Source organism: Columba livia, chromosome 11 (assembly GCF_036013475.1).
Source record: "Columba livia isolate bColLiv1 breed racing homer chromosome 11, bColLiv1.pat.W.v2, whole genome shotgun sequence".
Lineage (NCBI taxonomy): Eukaryota > Metazoa > Chordata > Aves > Columbiformes > Columbidae > Columba > Columba livia.
In genome coordinates this window covers 13,120,557-13,136,623 of record NC_088612.1, presented here as the reverse complement: position 1 = coordinate 13,136,623, position 16,067 = coordinate 13,120,557, and the positions used below count along the sequence as shown (strand labels likewise).

The 16,067-nt window shown below is 57.7% G+C and overlaps 1 protein-coding gene across 2 annotated transcripts in view; it reads left to right on the top strand.

Annotated features, from left to right (window-relative positions):
• The window catches only part of RASGRF1 (Ras protein specific guanine nucleotide releasing factor 1), a 33,227-nt gene extending 17,206 nt beyond the window's left edge, over nt 1-16,021 (top strand). The window contains exons 9-27 of one of the 2 annotated variants that reach the window (XM_065076863.1): nt 320-438; nt 911-1,071; nt 1,854-1,917; nt 2,500-2,636; nt 3,643-3,725; nt 4,437-4,646; nt 5,244-5,614; nt 6,419-6,544; nt 7,077-7,247; nt 7,590-7,702; nt 8,351-8,463; nt 8,842-8,902; nt 10,834-10,937; nt 11,114-11,198; nt 11,777-11,974; nt 12,735-12,814; nt 13,456-13,573; nt 13,915-13,983; nt 15,015-16,021. In XM_065076863.1, the coding sequence (XP_064932935.1) occupies nt 320-438; nt 911-1,071; nt 1,854-1,917; nt 2,500-2,636; nt 3,643-3,725; nt 4,437-4,646; nt 5,244-5,614; nt 6,419-6,544; nt 7,077-7,247; nt 7,590-7,702; nt 8,351-8,463; nt 8,842-8,902; nt 10,834-10,937; nt 11,114-11,198; nt 11,777-11,974; nt 12,735-12,814; nt 13,456-13,573; nt 13,915-13,983; nt 15,015-15,107 (2,476 nt within the window). In that variant the 3' untranslated portion in view covers nt 15,108-16,021. Of the gene's footprint in view, nt 1-319; nt 439-910; nt 1,072-1,853; nt 1,918-2,499; nt 2,637-3,642; nt 3,726-4,397; nt 4,647-5,243; nt 5,615-6,418; nt 6,545-7,076; nt 7,248-7,589; nt 7,703-8,350; nt 8,464-8,841; nt 8,903-10,833; nt 10,938-11,113; nt 11,199-11,776; nt 11,975-12,734; nt 12,815-13,455; nt 13,574-13,914; nt 13,984-15,014 lie in introns of both variants that reach the window. The other variant, XM_065076862.1, reaches the window with a different exon arrangement.
• The last annotated feature ends 46 nt before the right edge of the window (nt 16,022-16,067 follow it).

The window sequence follows — 16,067 nt, the reverse complement described above, 5'->3', positions numbered from 1 at the left end:
ACCCCTCAAGGAGCAGGGGTGTCGGAGGGGGCTGCTTATGGGGAGGATCTGTCTGCCCTAAATCTGAATTTAGTGATTTCTGAGCAAGAAGCACTCATGTTTAAATATTTAGAGATCTGGAGGTACAGACCAGGTTGATGTGTAGGCTAATTCCCAAGCTCCTGGGTCCATACGGATACATATAATGCTGTGATCCCTCAATATTGCTTTGCTTTTGACCTTACCTTGGTGCAGCCCCTCCAGTCTGTTTAAAGGGATCTGCTGGGAAAACTCCTGCAAATCTGATCTGAGCTCAAATTTTATCTTCTTTCTCCTTCAGGATAATGCACGATGAAGTGAGTGAGACTGAAAACATTCGAAAAAACCTGGCAATAGAGCGGATGATTATTGAAGGGTGTGAAATTCTGCTGGACACCAGCCAGACTTTTGTAAGACAAGGTACCATGTTTGTGTCAATGTCTCTCCCCTCTGTGGTTAATGCAGAGCCCCGCAGCCCCCATCCCTGTGTTCCTCTGCAACATGGTCTGCTGAGCTGGGAAATTTAAAAATATAGCCTGTTTCTGAATTTCCTGTGCTCCAAAGTGCCCCACTTTCAGTCTCGGCTCTGCATTTCATTGTCTCATGGAGCAGCATGAGCATTTTGGCCGTTACTGATCTCCAGATGCACCCAGCCCCCTGGCCACACGTGGTCCTGGAGCAGCACCCCATGGGTGGGGGCAGGGTGGACTGGGGGCTGTAGCCTGTGCCCCCCATAACCTGCACAGCTGGGGGCTCCTGGTCCCAGCCCTGGCACTTGGGGACACGCTGGCCACTGCCCCACGTGGGACACACGGTGATGTCCCACTCTGGAGACCCTGCCCGGCACCGCTGAAGCCGACACTGGGACAGGGCTGGGTCTCTCCCTCCACAGGGTCCCTGATCCAGGTGCCGATGTCGGAGAAGGGGAAGATCCCGCGGGGGCGGCTGGGCTCGCTGTCGCTGCGGAAGGAGGGCGAGCGGCAGTGCTTCCTCTTCTCCAAGCACCTCATCATCTGCACCCGCGGCTCAGGGGGCAAGCTGCATCTCACCAAGGTGTGGGGACAGCGGGAGGGTGATGGGGCTGGGGCTGCTCCTGGGGTGCCGGGTGTGGGGAGGGGGCAGGGGCTGGCACTGCTGGCTGTCCCGGTGACACCGGGGTCTGGAGACCACCGTGCCCTCCGCTGGCCGCAGCCTCGGGGGTCCTGGCTGGAACAGGGGGGCCTGGCTGGAGCAGGCAGGCAATGGGGTTTATTGTACGTGGTCCAGGCACCTCATCAGTGACGTGCAGAGCTCCGAGTCAAAGACGAGAAATTGCAGTTTGTTGATAAAAGAAGTTCTCCTGATCTGCAGCAGGAGCCTTGACAATTTATTCAGTGCGAAAGTTAAATTATAGCCTGGGACTGTACATAATGCTCACAGGCTGCTCCAGCCGCTCCCAAGACTCATGCTTTTGTTGGTGGAAGTTTCGCAGTTAATCAAGCGAGAATCTTACAGAAATTGCTCATTACTGGCATTAAATTATCAGTTTGAAAAATTACAGTCCGTGGCAAAGAATTGATAATTACACCAACAGACTTTTGGAAAAATTAATTTAAAGCTGATATTAAATAATTTATAAACAAATTAGTTGATTGGTTCCACAAGGAGATCCGTGCTATCCCTGCTGTCAGGAGTTGTTCCCAGTGAGGCAGAGACTGCACTGGCCACGACCACACCAAAACCTCGGAGCGTCATCCCCATCCTCATCCCTGGGGTGGTGGGCTGTGGTGTGGGGGGACCAGGGCAGCCCCCAGACCCTGGAGGGATTGTGCTGCTGAGCCCCGATTCCCCCACAGAATGGTGTGATCTCCCTCATCGACTGCACACTGGTGGAGGAGCAGGAGAGCACCGATGAGGACGGTACGTGCCCCACGGCCCCACGCTGGGCAGAGCCCCCTCAGGACACAGGCAGGGCCCTGCTCAGCCCCACCTGTGGGTGCAGGGTTGGATTGTGCATCTCCTGGTGGGTGCTGAGCTGATGGACACTCTCAAGGAGCCAAGTGACAGCTGCTCCAGGAGCCTCTTTGCAGAGGTCCTGACACCCCATGCATGGCAGAGCGTCCCACGCAGGGCGGGTAATCTGGGTTCTGCAGCATCGTCACCCCATGCGGGGAGGGCAGAGCCCACAATGGGAGTGCTGGGGGGTGCTGGGGGTGTGGGTCCCACGGGGACTGCACTTAGTGTCAGACCTTGACACGAGATCACTGCCAGCCCAGGCAATGCCACGGTGCAGGGTCCCAGCGCGAGGCCATGCCATGCTTCGGGTGTACTGGCTTTATTTTGCAAATATGGAGCCTTTGCCCAGCAAACCTGTCCTGTCCTCACCACAGACAACCCGCAAAGTGGAACAGGCTCCTTAAAACCTGGATACAACCTGTGCTGGGGGAGAGGGCATGGGGAAACCTTTTCACCATCACTGTGTGTGGTTTTTCTGTTCCGAAGCAAAAGCATCAGGCCAAGACATCGACCATCTTGACTTCAAAATCGTGGTGGAGCCAAAAGATTCCTCATCTTTCACGGTTATCCTGGTGGCCTCGTCGAGGCAGGAGAAGGCTGCATGGACCAGCGACATCAGCCAGGTAAGACGGACTCGCAGGGTCAGGGGCAGAGTCCTGGGGACAAGCAGCCCCCGAGGATTCCTGCTCAGCTGCACCCATGCTGGCTGTGGCTTTGGACACTCAGTGTTGTCTGTGACTTTGGGCACTCAGTGTCGGCTACGGTGCTGCCCTCAGGCTGTGGCTGCGGTCAGCAGCATGGGGAACACGGAGCACCGGGCACCCAGGGACAGCAGGGTCACGCAGAGGGTGACTCATAGCTGCGGGGCACCCAGAGCCATGGCCAAAGGCCTTCCGGTGTCTGGTAGCTCAACGAGGAGGAGGAAGGTGCCATGGCAGGGTCTGTCCCATCAGTGCTCTGCCTGCACATGGATGTATGTGGCTTGGATTTCTCCTCTGGCTCAGACATGGGGCACAATTCACACCTACTCTGCATTTGCTTGATGCAAATGAATTTGAAGATATTTTCCTTGATGGGAGGAAGAGAAAAAAATCATTAGTTAAATAGGGGTTGCCTCCTGGCCACCCCTGTTGTACTGTGTCCCTGCCCGCATCCTCTTGCCGAGCATCAGTCCGTGGGAAGCGCCCCAGGGAGCTGGCAGCTCCTGGTCCCAGTCCCACCTGCACAGGGACCACAGCCCAGCCCCCAAGAGAGCCCAGCAGCATGGGCTTGGGGGGAGGTTAATGAGGGCACTGATGGCTGAGTGGGGGTTCTGCAGGTCCCACGGTTCCTGTATCTGCCAGCGGAGCCTGAGCATGGGCCGGGGAGCAGTCCTGGGCGATGCCTCCCCCAGAACAGGGATGCAGGAGCCATCATAATGCTCCTGTTTTCAGGCAGAAGTTCTTGCTCTTCCCAGCTCTGCACCCACAGTTGTGGTCTCCTGTCAGCAGCAGCAGGTGCAGCTGGCGAGGATGTATCTGGTCTAGCTAAGCCTGAGCTCAGGCTCTCTTAAGTCATGTCCCAGTCTGGTGGGCAGTGGGGCCATCCTCACGGCTGCCGTCTCCCACCTCCCACCTGTGTCTCTTGCAGTGCGTGGACAACATCCGCTGCAATGGGCTCATGATGAACGCCTTCGAGGAGAACTCCAAGGTCACGGTCCCGCAGATGATCAAGTGAGTGCTACCGTGCCGGAACCCCCATGGCGCACCCCCCTGCTGAACCCTGCATGGTGCTGAGACCCAGCAGCTTCCCCGTGTGCACAGCACAGGGTGTGCTGCTTCCAGCATGGTGATTAGCAGCGCTCGTTAGCTGGGAGAGGAGGTTTGCATGGGACTGGGCTTGGGGAGATGGGAATCTCAGAAAGGACAGGTTAGAGAAAAAATAATGATAGTGAAGAGGTGGGGGTGATACCCCTGGAGAAGAGGGGCATGGGGGCTGTTGTCCCCAGGGGTGCTGGGTGCAGGGCCCATCCCCGACGCTTGTGGCATTAGGTGGCTGGGCAGGACGGGGTGTCCCTGCTGCAGCCCTGCTGTGGCACACAGGAACAGTCTCGGTTCATGGGTGTCCTCAGGGACAGTCCTTCCACATTTTTTGCACAAACCTCTGCCTGTTGAACACCGTGCAGTGTTCCCACCCATTCTGGAGTACGGATTTCTAAGCCTTCCCCCAGCAGCATTCTCACCTGTTTTTTATGTAGGGACACCTGCAGGAACAAGGCTCCTGCGCTGCCAAGGACCCTGCACTGTGTCCCCTGCACCCCATGTGTCTTTGGGGGAAGCTGCTCATGCAAAGCAGCTCTTGGTTTCGTTCCAGGCTGGAACCACAGATGTCTTGTTTCTCTGCAGGTCTGATGCCAGCTTGTATTGTGATGATGTTGACATTAGGTTCAGTAAAACGATGAATTCCTGCAAGGTCCTGCAGATCCGCTATGCCAGCGTGGAGCGGCTCCTGGAGAGGCTGACAGACCTGCGGTTCCTGAGCATTGACTTTCTGAACACCTTCCTGCACTCCTACCGCGTCTTCACCACTGCCCTGGTCGTCCTTGACAAGCTCATCACCATCTACAAGAAGCCGATCAGCGCCATCCCTGCGCGGTGAGGCTATGCACAGTGTTGTGGCGATGCCCGTGTTGGTGACCTGTCCTGTCCACAAGGGACTGGTTGGGTTGATGGGGGAGCTGTGGCATTGCTCTCCTGTCCCCTCTTCTGTCCTGAGTCAGACCTCTGCTCCCCAGGCCTGCCTGGCCCCAGTGCCACCCCAGGGCTGTTTCACCTGGTCCCCATGGGCTGTGACATCTCCAAATGATTTGTCAGCATGGGAACAGGCTGCCCAGGGCAGTGGTGGAGTCACGGTCCCTGGAGGGGTTGAACAGACGTGGAGATGAGGTTCTCAGGGACATGGGGCAGTGCCGGGGCTGGGGTAATGGTTGGACTCGATGAGCTTGAGGGGCTTTTCCAACCAAAATTATTCTGTGAAATCGGGGAAGCAGATAAACTCAAGCTCTACTCGTGCCAGTGTCCCCACTCCTGGGAGGGCCGAGTGGTGGCAGCGACGTAACGGGGCTCTCACCGGCTGTGCCGTGCCGGGGGATGCCCTGGAGACCCAGCACTGCTGGAGCTGCTGGTGGGGATCACACCAACCGCTCTGGCAGAGTCAGTGTGAGCTTGGCCTTTCCCCATCTCTCCGCCAAGGTCCCTGGAGCTCTTGTTTGCAAACAGCCAGAACAACAAGCTGCTGTACGGCGAGCCCCCCAAGTCCCCCCGTGCCAACCGCAAGTTCTCCTCGCCTCCCCCGCTCTCCATCAGCAAGTCCTCGTCTCCCAGCCGGCGGAGGAAGCTGTCCCTCAACATCCCCATCATCACCGGCGGGAAGGCGCTGGATCTGGCGGCGCTGAGCTGCTCCTCCAACGGCTACGCCAGCATGTACTCCTCCATGGCTCCCTTCAGCAAGACCACCCTGGACATCAACAAACTGTATGTGTCCAGCAACTTCCCCAATAAAATCCCTGATGAAGGAGAAGCGGCCACAGAAAAGCAGGAGGAGTCGGCACCGAGCAAACAGAGTGAGTGCGGGGAGTGGGTATCTGGCTCAAGCAGCAGGGGTGGTGGCTGTGGTGGGTGCTTTGCAGGGGGCACAGGGACATGTGCAGGGGATCAGGGACACTGCACCCAGGGGTTTGCAGAAGCTGTGTGCTGGGAGGGGTGGCACAGAAAGCCCCTGCCCCATGAGCAGGCACACAGCTGTCCCTTGTGTGCTGGGGAGAGTGGTGGCAGTGGCAGTGGTGGCAGCGGTGGTGGCAGCGGCAGCAGTGCTGGCAGCAATGGAGTACTGGGGGAAAAGAGACTGAGCCAGGTGAGTAAAGCATTGTAAAGGCCACAGGTCATTGTCCCTCTGTGCCCTGCAGCAAGGTCCCTGGCTGTTAGCGCAAAAGCAGCAGCAGATGAGGCACCCGCTGCCGCAGCTGAATTCAGCAGTGGGGACCCCAGGACACCCCGTTTGCACCCCAGTGTCATCCTGCCCCCCCGCTGTGGGCTGTGCCACCCCCTCCTGTGCACCCTGCCCTGGGCACAGCCCCATGCTGGCAGTGCATGACGTGGGAGCCTCCTGTGGGCTGTGTGCTGCCCAAAAGCTGCAGAACCTGTAAGAACAAAACAACAACAAAAAAGACACCCCCAAGACCCCCGACCACAAAAAAACATCCCAAAATTCCTGTGGTAATTGCGGGACTCTGTACCATTCCTGTACTTGGTTGCTGTGCATCCAGTGGGAATGATTCAGACCTTAGGAAAATCCAGAAGAGTTAAAATGTGGCTGCAGTGTACAGGTGTCCAGTGGTGATGGTAACTGGGTTTCTTGTTCCTCCCAGGCTCTGAGGTGTCTGTCAGGGAAGAGTCGGACACGGATCCCAATCAGAGCGATGAAGCAGAAGCTGAAACTTCCCCAACAAAATCCCCAACAACTCCAAAGTCTGTCAAATGCAAAAATTCATCAGGTAACAAGTGAACCATGACCTGTCCTGCTCAGGGCTGCTGCAACCCTGGCCACGCATTGCTGCTGGCGGTGCAGGCGTAAAACTGAAGCAGAAGTGAGAAGGAGCTGGACTTTACCCTTTATTTTCCTGTGAGCGGACAGGAAAATGCCAAACTGTCTGGCTCGTATCACTGACCTGGTCTGCGTGTCCGACCAGGTCTCCTCACCCCTCCCCGTTCTGGTGCGTTCGGAGCAAGTTACGTGAGCCTGGGCTGTCACCAAGCAGCGGTTTATCTGCTGCAGTCTCCCCTGCAGCTCCTGGTGGTTTAATCCTGCTGGAGCTGTGCTGGTCAGCTCTCATGGTGCGGTGCCATCACACCTGCCTGTCTCCTTGGCCCAGCCCCGGGGCTGGATCAGCCCCATGTTGTCCCTCTGCACCCATCCTCCCTGAGCCCCGTTCCCGGTGTCCCTGACCTGGGGGCTGCAAGGGGCTGGGGGGACCTGGCTGGGCTGTAGCAGCCACCCCAGTGCCATTGCCTTTCTTCTCCCCCCAGACTTCTCGCTGTTTTCTTACAACAACGGTGTGGTCATGACGTCGTGCCGGGAGCTCGACAGCACCCGCAGTGCCCTGTCCGCTGCGTCCGCCTTCGCCATCGCCACGGCGGGGGCCAACGAGGGGACCCCCACCAAGGAGAAGTACCGCAGGATGTCCCTGGCCAGCGCAGGTACCTACCCCGGCTGCTGGGGAAGCGGGGTCATGTTTTGAGGTGCCCATTCCCACCGTCCGAGGGTGGGTTCTCCCCCAGGAGCCCCCTGGCTGGGAGGGGGCAGGGCATCCCCAGCCCCACGCCTGCTCTGGTCCATGTCCCGGGGATGCCCGAGCACCGCGCAGGCTACAGCCAAACCTTGGCCCCTGTGGGCGAGCACCCCGGTGACACAGAACGCCCAGCGCTGGCAATAGAGGCAGCTTGGGGACTCTGGGGACGTGGGGCTGCTCCTGCCAGGCACCCTGAAACCCCTGGGAGCGGTTCCTGACAGGGCTGTGCTGCGCTAAGGACTCCCCACAGTTTCAGGCTTCCCGACGGACCAGCGGAATGGAGACAAGGAGTTTGTGATCCGCAGAGCGGCCACCAACCGCGTCCTCAATGTGCTGCGACACTGGGTCTCCAAACACTCGCAGGTGGGTGGCGGGGGGTCCCTCCCTCCCCGCCAGTGTGAATTCCACTGCGTGCCGGGTGGCTCAACGAGGCTCCATCTAGAAAGACAATCCGGCACGTCTTTTTTAATTAAGTGATTGAGTAGACATAGGGAGGAGATGAAAACACGAAGCAGGGGAGCGGGGAACCCGTGGGGTGGGGAGGCAGGTGTTGGGTTGCTGCGTTTGCATGTTCGCTGTGTGAAGGGGAGAGCAGGACCCATGGTCACCCCTGCAGGGTTGGGGGAAGGGGAGCAGCTTAGTTTGGTGCCTGTGAAGGGGTTTGGGGCTGGGGTTGGGGTTGGGAAACCATGTGGCTGTCCTTGCTGTCCCTGTCCCTCTCAGTTGCTGGGGGCACTGGGAGCTGTGCTGTACTGGTTGTCACTGGGAAGCCCCCATGCCAAGTGCTGCCAATGCAGCTGTACAGAAGGAGCCTGGAGCCTTCCTGGCCGGTCCCCATGTGCTGGGATTTGGGGGGCAGAGGCAGCTCCTGCCCCGGCCAAGCAGCCACCTACTCCAGCACCGTGGGGCTGTTGGTCTCAGCCAGGTTGGGTGGCAGGGAGCAGAACTGCTGGGAGTCAGTGTTAATTTAAATTATAGACCATTAACACTGTGACTGTGCTGCTTGGGCAGGACTTTGAAAGCAATGAGGAGCTGAAGTTCCGGGTGATCGGCTTTCTGGAGGAGGTCATCCACGACCCCGAGCTGCTGACGCAGGAGAGGAAGGCGGCCGCCAACATCATCAGGTGCAGGGCCAGGGGAGCTGCTGTCCCTGGGCCGGACTCTCAGCAGCCACGTCTTGCTCTCACGTGGGACAAGAGCTGGCACAAGGTGTCATGGACGGGCCAGGCAGGAGGACGGGCACTGTGGGTGCGTCCGTCCCCGCTGGCACATCGGGACCTGAGTGGGCCCATGGGCGAGGTGTGATCCCCACCCTTGTCCCCACATGCAGGGCCAGCTGTGACCTCCGTTAAGGGGTTTTTCCTCTTTAAAACAGGAAATGTGACTTAGAAACATTCTTACACCCACCAAGAGTTAATTCAGTGCAAACGCACTGAGCCCTACGGCAGCCTGCGGGCCTGGGGCTTTCCCAGCTTCAGTAACACTGTCTTTTCCTCCCGCAGGACCTTGACGCAGGAGGATCCAGGAGACAATCAGATAACGCTGGAAGAGGTTGTACAGATGGTAAATACCCTTCCCCATCAGCACAGTGCCTTGTAGCTCAGTGCGGTGGTACAGGATCGAAGATCCGCACCCAGAGCGGTTCTCCGAGCCCAGTGTCCGGTGTGTGGCTGCACAGCAGGGGAAGGTTCCTGGGGATTGTAGAATCCCAGATGGTTTGGGTTGAAGGGACCTTCCCAGCTCCCCCAGTGCCACCCCTGCCATGAGCAGGGACATCTTCACCAGCTCAGGTTGCTCAGAGCCCCGTCCAGCCTGGCCTGGGATGTCTCCGGGGATGGTTCATCCACCACTTCTCTGGGCAACCTGGGCCAGGCTCTCACCACCTCTAGTGTAAAATGGGGACAGGGCCAGCAGTGAGCACAGCCACATCTGTTATGGGCAGGGGCAATGCCAATCAGCCCACTGTCTGCTTAGTCCTCCTGCACCATCAGCAGGACAGCTGGAGTGGAAACATGGATGTGCCTGAGGGGCCAGGAAAACCCTGTGGTCCCCACCATGTCCTTTGTGTCCCCAGCCCTGTGCCAGAGCAGTCACATGCTGATTCCAGGTGACGGTGCTGGCCCAGCTGGTGCTGCTCCCCTGGAGCAGAGCCGTGGGAACATGCGATAGATTTAAAACCATCAGGGTGGCTGTGGTGTGTTTGCCACCTTCCTGCATTAAAAAAGCTCAAAGTCTGCTCCCAGGAAAACCCAAGAGCCACTTCAGATTGGGCTGGTGCACCTGGAACAACAGCAGCTCTGTCCCCTGGCACGGCTGCTGAAGTGGCTGGGGCCCCATGGGGGTTTTAAGCTGTTGTGTAACCGTGGGAGCTGGAAACTTCCCCTGGAGAAGAGATGACAAATAAACCCGAGGGTTTCTGTCTGTCTCGTGGTGGAGCAGCCGAGCAGCAGCGACCTGTGCCTGGAGGCGTGGAGGGGACACAAGGGAGCCCTGGGGTTTGGGGTGCACACTGGGGTGGTGGGGGTTGGGGGTCTCCCAGCGCCCTCCTTGTGCACTGGGGGTGTGTTTTGTGCTGCACCCCCGGCCAGGTGTCCCCAGGGTGCTTGGAACCCTCCTGCATGGCCCCACTGCTGCTGGGTGCCACCACTGCCGCTTCCCACTTCCCCCCTGGTGTTCACCCACCCTCTTGCTGCCTGCACCCTCTGTTGTGCACCCACCCCACCTGCCTTCCCCCCCACCTTCCTGCTGCCTGCATCCCCTCACTGTGCATCCACCCTCCTGCTACCTGCACCCCCTCACCGTGCACCCACTTTCCTGCTGCCTGCACCTCCTCACCGTGCACCCGCCCTTGCAGCCTCTCGTGCAAGCCCAGCTGGTGTTTGCTCCCAGGAGCCCTTTTGCAACCCCTTCCTGTGGCCAGGAGGGGATTTTGCAGCTGCGGGTAACTGGTGCTGGCGGGGGGGTTCCCAGGGCCGCCTCACCCGTGGGTGCCTGGGCCCTTGTGCTTCCCCAGACTCGCTTTGCAGAGGGTGCCGGTGACGCTGGCCAAGCTGCGGGCAGGGGTGGCCAGGCCAAGGCAGCAGCTTGGTGGAGCTGCTCCAGCTGGGATCTCTGGTGCTTTGTTATAATAATTAAACAGACATAGAACAAAAAGGCAGTGGCTGCAGAAGTCGGCGTGCAGGGATCTGTTCTGTAGCTCACACCTAATTACTTAATGGAGAAGATGAGTTAAGTTTGTGTCTGTGCCTGTGCACAGATGATAACACAACTCAGACCCTCTTGTTCACGGGGCTGTGGAAGCCGGCACGTGTTGGCGCTGGCAGGACATGGTTCCTCTGGACTGTCAGACCAGCACAGAACTGCACGTGCCAGCTGCAATGGGGAGAAGCTTTGGCTTGGGAGCCCGACTTGGGCTTTGATTTTATGTGAGTGAAATGTGGGTGCTCTCACTGTGCTCTTAACCCATGAGCCTCGTTGTTGCCTTTGTCACTCAGGCTGAGGGAGTCAAAGCAGAACCTTTTGAAAACCACTCGGCGCTGGAAATAGCAGAACAGCTGACACTGCTGGATCACCTGGTCTTCAAGAAGATCCCATACGAGTGAGTGGTCCTCATGAGCAAGGAAGCACTGTTCTGATCACCCCAGACTCTGTGGTTGCCCGTTCCCCCCCACCAGACTGGCTCAGGCTAAACCCAGGGCTGCAAACCCTTCCCACCTGCTGGGACATCCCAGCAAAATGGGAAGCAAATGTTGACCTGCACATTGTCATTTGCAGAGAATTCTTTGGGCAAGGCTGGATGAAGCTTGAGAAGAACGAGAGGACTCCTTACATCATGAAGAACACGAAACACTTTAATGATGTAAGTGCAGCCACCGGGGGGTGGGCAGAGGCACCGCAGCCACCTGCAACTTGGAGGGATGAGCATTGTCTGCCCCCACCCATGCTCCGTGGATGTGCCCTGGTGAACTGGTGCAGGTGGAGCATCTGGTGCAGTTACAGGATCACAGAATCACAGCTTGGTTGGGTTGAAGGGCCCTCTGTAGATCACCCAGCCCCAGCCCTGCTAACGCAGGGTCACCGGACCAGATTGCACAGGATCACTTCCAGGTAGTTTGAATGTCTCCAGAGAATGAGACTCCACACCCGCTCTGAGCAGCCTGGTCCAGGCTCTGGTACCTCACAGCAAAGAAGTTTCTCCTCATGTTCAGATGGAACCTCCTGTGTTTCAGTCTATGTCCGTTGCCCCTCACCCTGGTGTTGGGCACCACTGAACAGAGTCTGGTCCATCCTCTGAAAACCAAACTTGAGCAACTGCAGTTGCTCTTTCTGGGGCTCCTGCAGCGAGTGGAAATAATTTGAAAACACGTGGTGATGTGGAGGGTGAGGAGCCGTGTCCACATCCCCCTGATGCGCAGGGCGCCCGGTGTCTCCCTAAAGGTCAGTAACCTGATCGCGTCGGAGATCCTGCGGAATGAGGAGATCAACGCGCGGGTGAGTGCCATCGAGAAGTGGGTGGCAGTGGCCGACATCTGCCGGTGCCTGCACAACTACAACGCGGTGCTGGAGGTCACCTCCTCCCTCAACCGCAGTGCCATCTTCCGCCTCAAGAAAACCTGGCTCAAGGTCTCCAAGCAGGTGAGGGCATAGGGCTGAGCCACCCTGGGGGCTTTGCTGGGGTCAGTGTGATGGTGTTGGGATGGCAGGAGACATGTGCATTGACCAACACAGTTAGGAGATGGAGGAAGGTTCTTGTAGGGCTTTCCCAGGAGGGAGGTGACATGCCAGCAGCTCAGCCCCTGCAATGCTGTTGGGTTTGTTCATCCTGCAGCTCAGATGTGCAGTTAGAGAAGCCTCGGAAGGGTCATTGTAGCTGGGTACACACACACACACACACATCTGTGAACTCGCTTTCTGGGCTTCTCAGACCAGTTATGGATGAGCAAAATGAATCCTTGTGTTGAGTTACTTGGTGCAGAAGGAGGTGGTACCTGCACAGTGCAGAGCCTGGCACAGCCCAGAGCCACTGTGTGGGCTTCTCGGAACCGGCAACACCATCTCTTTTACTGCAAAGTGACAAATCTGCACATTGAAACAGGCACTGGTGAAGGTGGGAGGCAGGGGACAAAAACAAGCGCACAGCCTTTGTTATGCACTGGAGGAATTCTGCTCCCAAAGCCTGCTCAGCTCCCCTGGCTGGCACCAGGTGCTGCAGTAGCGGCCGGGGCAGGATTTGCACCCTCAGAGGTGTCGAGCAGCTGCAGGAGTGACGGCTGTGGTGGTCAGTGCAGCACAGTGGGATGGGGTGACCCCGTGGCACCGCAGGTGTCACCCCCTGGCTGCAGGGCTGGGGTTTCCCCCAGGGCTTTATCCAAGTGACACATTGTGTTCCTTGCAGACAAAGGCGCTGATCGATAAGCTGCAGAAGCTGGTGTCGTCGGAGGGCAGGTTCAAGAACTTGAGGGAGGCACTGAAAAAGTGAGTGAATGGGTTCTCCTGCGGTTTCTGTGGGGGGTGACAGCCAGCTGGGGCCTGTGGTGACAGGGAAACCAGTCCCACCCCAGTGCCCTGCTTGGGCTGGGGTTTTGCTCACCACCTCATTGCAGAGCCCACACCAAGGAGTGTGTTGGGCAGCAGCAAAGACAGCAGTTTACAAAGCGACCCCGAGTAATGAGCTACTCCTTTGAGCAGCAGAGTGAAGTGAATAAAAGGGGTTGCTCAGGGGGAAACCATTGTCAGGCACCAGGAAGTCTTTTTGTTTTCTCATTCTCCTTACAGACTCATAGTTTAAACCCCCAAGTGTACAATATTTAGCTGGGGTTTCCTGCCAGCCAATGCGTGTCACTCCAGCCAGCTGGACCTTTGTGGCAGCACTGGTGCTGTGGGTGCAGGGGAGCGGAGTCTCTTTGGTGCAGGGGAGCAGGGTCTGGTGGGTGCAGGGGAGCAGGTGCTGTGGGTGCAGCAGGAGGTGGGCGCAGGGAGTGGGGTGCTGAGCTGCCCTGGAGCTGGTGCATCCCCACGGGCTGGTGCATCGCTGTGCAGTCCCACCCTCCTCCCTGCTCCTAAGCCACTGAGTAAGGCAGTTTTCTTTCTTATTTGTTTCTGGTTTGCTCCCAAAGTTGTGACCCTCCATGCGTCCCCTACCTGGGAATGTACCTAACGGACCTGGCGTTCATCGAGGAGGGTACCCCGAATTACACTGAGGACGGGCTGGTGAACTTCTCCAAGATGCGGATGGTGAGTGTCCCAGCCCTGCTGCGGGCGTGTGGGGGCTGGCTCGAGGTGATGTGGCTCAGTGCCGCTGTGCTGGCTGGGTTTTGTGCCTCCTGTGCAGCCCCTGCAGTCCATCACCCGCCCAACCCCAGCTGCACACATCCCCCTGCACGCAGGTACCAGCCAGGGCTGCCTCTGGCAAGAAATGTGTGTGGAAAGAACAAAAAAACCCTTCACATGGTGCTGTGGTGGGAGGTGGGAATGGAGTGAGCTCCACCGCTGCCCGTCACCCTCCTGGGTACTGGGACATGTTGCCGGTGATGATAGCTGTGCTGTGAACAGTTTCTGTGCTTTCTCTTGGACAGATTTCCCACATCATAAGAGAGATCCGCCAGTTCCAGCAAACCGCTTACAAGATTGAGCACCAGCCCAAGGTATGGCCTTGTCCCCAGCACCACGCGCTCCGTCTTCTCCTCTCCCACTCCAGTTGCAGAGTCTAAGCAGCCTTTGATTCATGGCAGCTCCCTTGGGGAAGATCTGGTGCTTCTGTCAGGAATTTAGGACAGAAAATGCTAGCAGAGCCAGTGCAGGTGGGAGATCTCATGACAGAGGGGGACAAGCACAGGAGTCAGGTAGTGACCTCCCTGCTCTGGTGCTTCTCGTGCCACACAAACTGTAAAGAGCCCTCCACCTGCCCAGCATTGCTGGCAGAGCAAAAGGACACGACTTCTCGCTGTCCCAGCCTTGGCCAGAACATGTCAGTGCTGTCCCTGCCTGTCCCCAGCTCTGCTGCTGGTTCTCCCCAGCACACAGGACCATCCTTTCGCTCTGGGTCTTTCCGCATCCACCATGATCATGGGCACGGACCAGCACGGTCCTGCTGAGCTGGGGCTGGTGTGTGGCCACGGTCAGGCAGCACGGGAAGGGAGCGGCACCAGGGAGCAGGTGGGTGCCAGAGATGGAGCTGGCCCTGCCTAAGCCACTTTTGGACAGACGTGGGCCGAGGCAGAGACCTGTGTGCAGCGAGAGCGGGCGTCCTGCCGCGGAGCTCCCTGCAGCTCCAGGACTTGAACCCAGTTTTACCTGAGCGTGAAAGGAGAAGATGCACCTTTCCCCACCCCCAGGGCCCTTCCATGGGAAGGAGTGACAAGTGTTGGTGGCTCCTGGGATCGTTGCCCTCACACCCTGTCCTCCCTTGCCCTTTGCTGCCCATCCACAGGAGTGTGGCCGGTGCCGGGGAGGAAAAGTGAGCAAGAAAGACAGAGGAGCAGCTGAGGACTAGGCAGGACTTTGCAGCCCAGGGTTAAGATGCAGGTGCAGGGCCTGGTGGGTTGGCAGGAGCTGCAGGTGTTGCTCTGCCACTTGTTCACTGCTCTGGCCTCTATCACCTCCCAGTTCCGGCATTTATGGGCGGCTGTGGCAGAGGGGAGTCCTCTCTGCTAACGGCTGGGTTCTCCTTCCCCAGGTGACACAGTACCTGCTGGACCAGTCCTTTGTGATGGACGAAGAAACCCTTTACGAAGCTTCTCTGCGAATAGAGCCCAAACTGCCTTCCTGAGGCCGCACGGTACCCGGCGCCTGCAGTCGCACCCACTATACCATACTGTATATAGATATCTCCGTGTTTCCTTGGGCGCCCTGGAGTGACCTTCACGTCTGTGCTTCTCCAAGCCAACCGTCCCCCTCGTTCTTTGGCCGCAGTAGCCCTCGCGTAGGATTTCCCGCATCGTTTTAAGGTTTCACGCGTTGACACTTCGCTGGAGTCCCGGTTTCTTTTCAATGACGTTCTTCTTGTCACTTGTTCTCCTGGAGGAGGTGGCGGCCGGGCAGGTGCCCCCCGTTCTGGGGGATTGGGCAGCGCGGGGCGGCTCTTGCTCAGTGACGTCCCTGAGCACGCTCTGGAAGGCGGGGGACAGACCATGCTGGAGTTTCCCCCCACGCGAAGCTGCCCTCTCTCCGTGCCCCCACGCCGGGGGTCCCTTGGCCGCTGTCTCCCTCCCTCCCGCGTCGGGAAGATGGAACCGTCCCCGTGACTCCTGCTGCGTGCGGCTCATGCCCAGCTTCTGTTGATATGCTATAGATCCGTATACCTTGTGACCACTCTGAGTAACATGATGTAGAATTAGACCAAGATGACCGAGTGTTTTTATTACATATACTGTAATCCTGTCTAACCACCTGCTAGCAGGAGTATAGTAATGTAGTGCTTATTCTGTGAATATTACCATGTATTTTTTACATTGTACAGTATATAAACACAGTTTAACTTTACAGTGGCAGGCATGCTCCACTCTGACAACCAGAACACTTTTGCTGTAAGCAATACCTCGTGGTATGAGAATTCTCTTTCAAGCCCTAAAACTATTTCAAATTACAGCTTGTTTGGAAAAAAAAAAATATTTCCATTTTTTTGTAAAAGTATATGTTTCCTGATTACCTCTTGCTAATAAATCTATTCTATCTCAGGGTGAACCGGGGCTTGTGAGGTTTTTATGGGCGGGTGAAGGCTGGACCCGCG